Below are 9,702 nucleotides of genomic sequence, written 5' to 3' on the forward strand. Positions count from 1 at the left end.
TTCAAATATTCTTAGAATTTCTACATATTCTTCGCCAAAATACGCGTTGTTTGCATTTTGAAGCATTAAAATCGTTCAACCCGATCAGAAGTTATGATGTTTGAAATATACGCGTGATCTTTCACGGAAACATTTCTAACCTCACATTATATATTTGGTAAAGAATTTTTTTCTCGAAAATTCGTAGGATTTCGTGGATATGTCTGTTGACCAAAAATAATTGTAATTGACTCCCGCAACCGAAAATAGTTTTTCGGTTAGAAATGTTTCCCTGAAAGATCATACGTACATTTTGGAGGATGTCTATTATTATTTTCATGCAATATAATAAATATAAACACAATTATACGAACTCGAAAAATAATGTTGAAATAGAAAAAGAATCATAGGTAAAAAAATTAATTAATACCTAAAACTGTGGAGTTTGCTTATATGTATACATATATGTATGTGCGTATATGGGTCGGAACGTGAAAATGCCTGGGCAGTCGAGATTCGAAATTGCGCCATTGACGCGAGGACGGACTTGAACTGTTCAAGATCAAGAAGGAAAGGCTCGTATTGGTCTTCTTTCTCGTTTTCCCGAAGTTGCGCAAATTGTCGAGTTGACGTACCGTGTGGCTCGTACGGCAAGATAATATGATGACAGCTTTCCCCACAACTCCGTTAGTTGCTAAGGAAGTTCGTCGTTACTAGTGTCGCTGTCGATGCACTCAATTATGCCAAATCTGGCCACACTGGTGTAAGGTATGCGACGAGTAGTGTGTATGTTCGTCTGCATCGTACATCATCTGTGCTGGTATCATTCATGATGATGATGATGATAACGACGATAACGACGATGACGATGATGATGATGATGTACGATTTTCATCTGCAACCATTCTTTACAAAGTTATACATTCATTTTTATTAATATGTGATTATGAGGCAGTAATCTATATCCAAATATGAATGCGACAACAGAAATTATAGTTAATACAAAATTATATAATGCAACAGATTTTTACGTAGGTTTGGGATTAGCGATTAGTTCCTGCGGTTTTATAGGTTAGTTGAGGTTTGAACCTTTAGTAAACAAATTGAATAATCTCTGTACTTAAAACTAATACGAACTTTGTCTGTATTGTACTTATTTAGGCGCTAGTTTTATTATAAAAAAAAAAGCGTTGATTCGTCTACAAAGGTACGGCGCGTTACGAGCTTCGTCCGGAGGATTTGGATACTTGAAAGAATGGGTATGGTGGGTTGGTCTTCTTTCAAGTAAGTAAAAAATATTTACATATTATACAGTGTTAACATTACAAATTATATAGTGGATCGCAAAGAATTCTTTACTATATTATTTGATTCATGCATAAAAAAGATTGAGAAATGCTGATATATTTTTTTAAATTACATGGTTGAATTAAAGTGGGAATAGGAGAAGCAAGTAATTTTGCTGCTTATATGTTTGCTCCAGCTTCATTGGTTACGCAATTAGGTGCACTCAGTGTTCTAATATCTGCAGTATTAGCATCAAAGTATTTAGACGAAAGACTTAATTTACTAGGAAAGGTAACATTAAATTGTACAATAACTTAATACTATTTACATATACTTAATATAAGAAGAAGCTACATTTACAAATAACCTCCCTTTTAGATTGGCTGCCTTTTATGCATCTTAGGTTCTACGATTCTTGTACTTCATGCTCCCAAAGAGGAAGAAATTAGAACATTAAATGAGCTTTTGGACAAGATCAAGAATCCAGGATTTATTGTCTATGTTTTAGTTATAATAATATGCAGTCTTTTAATAATTTTTCATTTTGGCCCTGTTTGTGGAAAGCAGAATATAATTGTGTACATTTGTCTGTGTTCATCTATTGGCTCATTAACTGTTATGAGCTGCAAGGGATTGGGATTGGCTTTAAAAGAAACCATTAATGGATTTAATGGATTTGCAAACTGGTTAACATGGTTTTTTTTATTTAGTGTTATACTTTGCATCAGTGTACAAATGAATTATTTAAATAGATCGTTGGACTTATTTGAAACCACTATCGTGACACCAATTTATTATGTATTTTTTACAACATTAGTAATAATTGCTTCTGCTATACTGTTCAGAGAATGGGAAAATATGAGTGCAGAAGATATTTTGGGTTCTTTTTGTGGTTTTTTCACTGTGATAATTGCAATATTTTTATTGAATGCATTTAAAGAACTAGACATACACTATGGAAATATAAGTCATATATTGCAACCTAAAAGGGAATTAATACGTAATAATACTCAGTGGACTATTAAGAATGAAGAAACATTAATAACAAGAACAGATATAGAACTAGAGCATACGTACAGAACTCAACCTTTATTAAGAAACTTCTAGCAATTATGTTTTGAGCATTAATAATGCAATAATATGTATACACAGTGGTGGACATATATTTACAAATACTCGGCATTAAATTCTGTGTTTGTTAGTATCGTATTGAAAGGGTATAAATAAATATCCACTGTGATTTTTTTAATGGCATATTGTATATACACATGTATATTTGAAAGATGCAGAATAATTTCTTATTAACTTAAACTTTAAATAAGATAGCAACGATTATAGTCATATTTATGTTTTATCTTGCAGACATATATTATTTACAAACAATATATTTTTTATATCATGACACTAGTTTTGAGGGTAAAAATTACATAAAATATTACTTTGATTTATAGTAACTCTAGTTTTTTGTCGTTTTTTGCCGTTTGCATCGTCGATTGATGCACAACGCCTTTACTTGGTTTTTATTAAACGAACACAGTCATTGGCGTGAATCAATTTCTATGAATCTTCAATTAATAAGAATATTATTATTTACATGCTTGTAAGTATATGTTTGCTATTGTATCTAGTAATGTACATCTGATACAATGTTATAATTGCGAGTAAATTGTTATTTAAAGCACCATATACATATGTACATTCAGTTTGTAAAAATAAAGTTATTTATTTCTCCTTTTCAGGTTGTTATTAATATCTTGTTTTTTCATTACATTTATATCTGTTACAGTTTCTGTTTTGTTCTTTGTTAAAAAGTTCTATTTGTACTTTTAAGAAAACAACCTGGCTATACTAATTAAGGTGCACATAAAACTATTGTATTTTATTGTTATAAAAATAACTTATAGAAACATTCAGTTAAGTAATTGACATATCCTTCTTAAATAGTATTTTCAAATATTACATCCCCTTCGCTATCGGTAACCATGCATTTAAACATGTATTAGCAAGGCTGTTTTTTCCGGATGTACGATATCATAATCTCATAATACGTACAATGAACTTGTAACAGCAAATTGCAAACGTTAGATGCAAATAACTTGTAAATTTCATTAGATATTATTACAAAAAATGTTTTTATTAAATTTGATAAAGTATGAAAAACATCGATATCTAATTGTCTTGTGTAAAATAGAATCATTAAAATTGACGAGTTTGCATTTCTTTCGCAGGGTTAGATCGTTTAAATTGTTTGTGCATACGTTTGATATGGTCATGACCAATTACAGTCTTACTAGATACAATTCATTTAAAGTAGAAACGTACGTTACGTATCTTAGCAATTGCAACGTTATCATTGAATCTCGTCAATGACAAACAAAATGTAAGCCGAATATCATTATAAGTTGTTTAATCATATACGTATTAAGAATTGGACACCTGTTTCGCGTGTAAATCTAATCCATAAGCGTTGAAACACGTTCAAGTACATACATACTCGGTGTCGTTGCGTGTATAATCACAATGGCGTTCAATTTGGCCGCTTTTTCATATGTTGTGGCTTTAATTACAGATGCTTTCTTGATATTCTTCGCAATATTTCATGTACGTGAAACTTACAAACGATGATGATTTTTTACACAAAACATATACGTGAATAATTGATCCGAATTGTTTCTAACCTTACGTTTTGTATGTATGTATATTTGTCAATTTAATTAAAGGCATTAAATTTTTCAGGTTATTTCATTCGATGAATTAAAGGCTGGGTATAAAAATCCGATCGAACACTGTAACAGTTTAAATCCGGTGAGACATTACAAGCTTTTGTAACATTATAATATTTAATATTTTGTTAAAAGTTTTAATGAATATATATTTTCATTTCAGATAGTTATTCCAGAATATAGCCTACATATTGTGATTAACATTTTATTTCTAATAAGTGGACAATGGTTTGCATTATTCCTCAATATTCCATTAATAGCATATCACTTATGGCAGTATTGGCATAGACCTGTTATGTCTAAACCAGGCCTCTACGACCCCACTAGTATAATGAATGCTCAAGTTTTAACAGCTCATCAAAGGGAAGGATGGATTAAACTTGCATTTTATCTCTTGTCGTTTTTTTATTATTTATATGGGTAAGTTCTAGGTTTATATATATATATATATATATACACACACACATATATGTACTTTCCATATCAAATTTGTCTTGAAAGAAAATAATATCTTATCCACAGTTTTAGGTATTGAAAATAAGATTTTCACAAAATTTATATTTTTGTTTCAGCATGATCAATTTATTGATTCAATGAACAAAGTATTTTTAATTCTATTTTTCATAATAATTTATCATCTTGTCTTTAGTACACTACAATTCACAGATCCGATGTTATTCGTCAACATATAAGAAAAACAAGATTGACCATTTTGTTAAAATATTACAATTTCTTAAAATAAAAATTAATATTCGCATACTATTCTCTATTCATTTGTCATATTGATTAATCGCGTAATAACGAAGTAATTAGATGTTATTGTTATACTGCTGTTATTTTTCATAGATCTAAAGTATTATACCTTATTTTATTTTCCTTACATCGGTATAGATGTAAAAGTATGCATGGTCTCTGTACAAAAATAAAATGTCATTTAATGATTACTATGGTACGTTCTTATGCACGTATAATTTTTCGAAAAATATGCGTAAACTAAGAGACAATATAATTTAATAATTTATGTAGCTTAAAACTCTAGCATAGGTGTTGAAAAAAATTTCCTCAAATCGTTCTAGAAAAATTATTTTCGGTTGCGGGGGTCAATTACGATCATTTTCGGTCAATAGACATACCCCCGAAATCGTACGAACTTTCGAGAAAAAAATTCTTTTCCGAAAATATAATGTAAGGTTAGAAATGTTACCTTGAAATTTCATGCGTATACATATTTTGGAGGTTTTTAAAATAAAATGAATTTTAACTTTAAAATTCGTGATGAGGTTTATGTCTAATCGACTTGGAATTAAAAGTCTCTCGGCAGATGCGACTTCTTCCTGTTATGTCCTTGCGATTAATCTATATATAAAAAATGAAATGAAAAATGATATTTATATTGAATCATATAAAAGGAAGCGTATGAAACACCGTACACAGATGAGAATCTGAAAGATGGATAAAAGGAAATACCTAACGAAATGTACACAATAAAAATACTAATTAATCGCAAATGCAAATAGAAATCATGAGACACGAAAGAAAATGATATTTCACTATTATTTTCATGCAATGTTACATACAAATATTAACACAATTAAACTGTTTAGAGAAAAATAATGCTGAAATAGAAGAGGAATCATGAACACGAGCAAAATCTATTTTTCACGCATCGAGTACAAATTGCATCAGCTGTTTCTACTCAGTCGTATCAATAACATACATATGTGTATGTAGATATGCTCATTCATAGGAATAATAAATATAATTTCTTTTTTTCAATAGTTAAAACATGATCAGGGGGTCTTAAAACGTGTATTTCCGTGTGCATTGTTTTTTCATTATGAAGTTTGCTTATTGTATGTACGTATATGTATGTATGCATACATGCCTATACGGGTCGGAACGTAAAAATGCCTGGACCGTCGAGATTCGAAATTGTATGCCATTGACGCGAGGACGCACTTTAGCTGTTCAAGATCAAGAAGGAAAGGCTCGCATTCGCCTTCTTTCTCGATTTCCCAAAGTTGCGCGAAATACCGAACTTACGTATGCATGCATATACATGTACATAATATGGCTCGTGCGGTAGGTATGTGACGGCTTTTTCCACCACTTCGTTAGACGCTAAAGAAGTTCGTCGTTACTAGTGTCGCCGTCGATGCATTTAATTATGCCAAATCTGTGCACACTGGCCACATTGTTCATCGGATTACCGTAAGAAAGATACGAGTGCTTATCGTATAAAAAATGCCGACCGTTAATGTCAAACGTGACTTATTATTTAAAGCTCTTGGTAAAACGTATTGTAAGTTATGAATTATTCTAATTGCAACTATACAATATATGATCTTTGTACGGTTTATGTTTTGTTATCCAACATCAATTCAATTATTTTGTACATTAATGTTTTAATACAACACTTGTAAAAGTAATTCAATCTAAGATAATACTATTTTAGCGGATGATGAGTTTCAAGATTTGTGCTTCAAATTTGGTTTAGAATTGGACGAAGTGGTAAGTATTTTTTAAATTTCCCACTACGTATTTATTAACAACAACATTAATCATATTTTAATTTTCAGACAACAGAAAAGTTAATGATAATAAAGGAAAAAGGACTAGATCAAAATACAGAAGTATCTGATGAAATTATATATAAAATTGACATACCAGCAAACAGATATGATTTATTATGCTTGGAAGGTTTAACTCTTGGATTGCTCATATTTTTAAACAAGTATGTACAATTGTTTTTCCTTGTCTTTATGCGCATACAAATGGTTAATTAATATTAACAATATATAGTTCATTATTTCATTATATTTACATATGTGTCTTTTTTTCAAATATTTATTTATGTTCTTGATACAAATATTCTATGTTTCTAATATTCGTAACAATGGAATTACATTTATGATTAAACATTTGCAGCAGATTTGGCTTCTTAGTTATTATTGTTGACCATGTTTTTGAGTTACAGCGCTCTTATGTTGGAATAATTCTTGCAAAAGTTAGAATAGTTGATCTAATCGTACCCGAGGTTAAATAGGCCATAACTTTTTTATATTGTTTTCATGGGTAGAATCCATTGCTAGAATAATTCCCACATGGTATAGGACAGACACCCTGTAAATTTACGCGATTCTTTCCATTATTATAATTATAAAGATTTGTTACAGTATAACAATGGAAAATATAATAAGAGATTAAATTTAGGTATCCTTATACTATTTAGATTTTGTAATATTTTTATGTAGAATAGATATACCGCATTATATGGCGATGAATTCAGATACAGGCATGCAGAAGATTACTATGACAAGCGAGGTATATGTATACTAGTATGAAAATTGTGATGTCTATTATAAAAAGAAATAATTAATAATTCATTTGTATTGTGTTTTAGTGTCTGAAAATCAGAGGACATATCGTTGCAGCTATTTTACGTGACATTACATTCACAAAAGACTCTTACGATAGTTTCATTGATCTGCAAGACAAATTACATAAAAATATAGGAAGAAAACGGAGTTTGGTATCTATCGGTACTCATGATTTGGACACAATTCAGGGTCCATTTTTATATGATGCAAAACCACCAGCCGACATCTGTTTTAAACCACTTAATCAAGATAGGGAGTATACAGGAGAAGGAATTATGAACTTATACGCTGTAGGTGGTTTTGAATAGAATTTAATTGAATTTCGATCAAATATTTTACTGAAAAATGTTTTACAGAATCATGCACAGTTAAAACGATACCTACACATCATAAAAGATAGTCCAGTTTTTCCTGTAGTGCAAGATAGCAATGGAATTATTTTATCCCTTCCACCTATTATCAATGGAGATCATTCAAAAATTACACTCGATACCAAAAATGTATTCATTGAATGTACAGCAACAGATCTTACAAAGGTATAGATAAAAGTGATATTTTTATAATGTATTATAGAATTAAGAGTCATATTAACTAAAAATTTTCATTTATCAAAAAATTATAGGCAAGGATAGTGTTGGACACTATAGTCTGCGCATTTAGTCAATACTGTAAAACAAGATATACAGTAGAAAAGGTGGAAGTAATATATCCTAATAAACAAGTATTTCATTATCCTGACTTAAAATATCGAACTGAAGAAATTGATTGTGAGAAAGCTATAAATTATATTGGCATAAAACAAACAGCAGAAGAAGTAGCTAATCTACTTTCTAAAATGTCGTTAAAAACATGCGTCAGGAAAAATAACATATTGAATATTGAAATACCTCCCACTAGACACGATGTGATACATGCATGTGACATTTATGAAGATATCGCCATAGCATATGGATACAACAACATTCAGAAAACTATACCATATTTATCTACAATCGCAGAAGAGGTAAGAATAAATTTGATTGTTTTTTAATTTGATAATTTTCTATTCTTTTGCATTTAAAATTTAGCTCCCTCTTAATAAATTGTCCGATCAATTACGTACGGAATTGGCTTGTGCTGGTTTTACAGAAGCATTGACTTTCTCATTGGTAAACAATATTTTTAATGATATTTGTTTAAACTGTGTATGTAATTGATTCGTTAGGTTCAATGATTCTTCTCCATAGTGTTCACGCGAAGATATAGCGGATAAATTAGGTCATAAACTGGAAAACGTAACAGCGGTTCATATATCAAATCCAAAAACTTTAGAATTTCAGGTACAAAAAATTTTAGTGATATTACTTTTCGTCGGAAAAATTAGATCAATATTTTACATTTTACGATAATGTTATAGGTAGCACGCACTACTCTACTGCCAGGATTATTGAAGACACTAGCTGCAAATAAAAAAATGCCACTACCTCAGAAATTGTTTGAAGTTTCCGATGTTATATTAAGAGATAATACTACGGAAGTAGGTGCGCGTAATAATCGTAATTTGTGCGTGCTGTATTGTAATAAATCGGATGGTTTCGAAATAATTCATGGTTTATTGGACAGAATATTACAAGTATTAGAAATACCGTGGAGCGTTGGTGAAAATTCGGACGGTTATTATCTTCGCGCGGTCGACGGTAAAGCATCATACAACGAATTATTTTATTAGAAAAGTTAAATGACACCATATACAAAAAATGGAAACATACCACAGACCCTGTATCTTATCTAAAATGATTTTTTACAGATCCTACTTTCTTCCGTCATCGTTGTGCGGAAATTTTGTGTTATAACAAAGTGATTGGAAAAATGGGCGTTCTACATCCGGATGTAATTACAAAATTTGATCTAAATATACCCTGCTCTGTATTAGAGATCGATATTGAATCATTTGTATAAGAAAGAAAAATTGTTTGTTATGTAACAAATACTTGAATAAATAATGACTTTTTTTTTTTTTACCACGGCTGCTTTTATTACGCAAAATTAATAATTAAGGAAATCTAAACGATTAGAGCAGAATAATTTGTGTTCATTTAACATGAAACGTATTAAATATATTATATTAGGTTAAATAGTTTCTACTTGAGTAAATTGTACATTTTCTTTTTACAAAAGTAATTTTCCATATTCTAGTAAATATGCTAGAATATGCAAATAAGTTTCAAGCTGTGCTATTTTTGTACATTGTATGAAACTTTTGAAAATGTTACTGTTGTTTTATTTTGTATTTAATATGTTCCTGAAAATATCAATAATTATTTCGCTGTAGATTTAAAACTAAAACATTCATG

General features: G+C 30.1%; 3 protein-coding genes and 1 long non-coding RNA gene across 6 annotated transcripts; 3 read left to right on the forward strand and 1 right to left on the reverse strand.

The window, feature by feature from the left end:
* The first annotated feature begins 475 nt into the window (after positions 1 to 475).
* On the forward strand, positions 476 to 3,000 carry Spict (magnesium transporter spict). Of its 2 annotated transcripts, none has more exons than XM_076773390.1 (4): positions 476 to 1,050; positions 1,141 to 1,263; positions 1,463 to 1,557; positions 1,645 to 3,000. In XM_076773390.1, exons 1-4 carry the CDS (start codon positions 951 to 953, stop codon positions 2,371 to 2,373), a joined length of 1,047 nt encoding a protein of 348 aa, XP_076629505.1. In that variant the 5' UTR covers positions 476 to 950; the 3' UTR covers positions 2,374 to 3,000. The 2 variants fall into 2 exon arrangements, with proteins under 2 accessions (XP_076629505.1, XP_076629504.1); XM_076773389.1 differs by having other exon boundaries at positions 481 to 1,050; positions 1,415 to 1,557.
* A 652-nt stretch (positions 3,001 to 3,652) lies between these two features.
* On the forward strand, positions 3,653 to 4,933 carry Cni (protein cornichon). The gene is made up of 4 exons (XM_076773391.1): positions 3,653 to 3,867; positions 4,003 to 4,071; positions 4,153 to 4,409; positions 4,562 to 4,933. Exons 1-4 carry the CDS (start codon positions 3,787 to 3,789, stop codon positions 4,584 to 4,586), a joined length of 432 nt encoding a protein of 143 aa, XP_076629506.1. The 5' UTR covers positions 3,653 to 3,786; the 3' UTR covers positions 4,587 to 4,933.
* LOC143345857 (uncharacterized) lies at positions 4,766 to 6,006 on the reverse strand. The gene is made up of 3 exons (XR_013080330.1): positions 5,875 to 6,006; positions 5,194 to 5,345; positions 4,766 to 4,901 (listed from the first exon to the last, which is right to left on the reverse strand). It is a non-coding gene; the product is annotated as an uncharacterized LOC143345857 (long non-coding RNA).
* Positions 6,007 to 6,094: 88 nt separating this feature from the next.
* Beta-phers (phenylalanine--tRNA ligase beta subunit) lies at positions 6,095 to 9,363 on the forward strand. 2 transcript variants are annotated; one of them, XR_013080329.1, is made up of 12 exons: positions 6,095 to 6,291; positions 6,445 to 6,500; positions 6,569 to 6,723; positions 7,244 to 7,313; positions 7,393 to 7,659; positions 7,726 to 7,905; positions 7,992 to 8,372; positions 8,437 to 8,517; positions 8,596 to 8,688; positions 8,766 to 8,889; positions 8,972 to 9,045; positions 9,156 to 9,363. XR_013080329.1 is itself a non-coding variant. In XM_076773388.1 (11 exons), the coding sequence occupies exons 1-11, from the start codon at positions 6,234 to 6,236 to the stop codon at positions 9,305 to 9,307; spliced, it is 1,773 nt and encodes a 590-aa protein (XP_076629503.1). In that variant the 5' UTR covers positions 6,095 to 6,233; the 3' UTR covers positions 9,308 to 9,363. The 2 variants fall into 2 exon arrangements, 1 of the variants encoding a protein (XP_076629503.1); XM_076773388.1 differs by having other exon boundaries at positions 8,766 to 9,045.
* The last annotated feature ends 339 nt before the right edge of the window (positions 9,364 to 9,702 follow it).

This window comes from Colletes latitarsis, chromosome 9, assembly GCF_051014445.1.
Source record: "Colletes latitarsis isolate SP2378_abdomen chromosome 9, iyColLati1, whole genome shotgun sequence".
NCBI classification, from domain to species: Eukaryota; Metazoa; Arthropoda; class Insecta; order Hymenoptera; family Colletidae; genus Colletes; species Colletes latitarsis.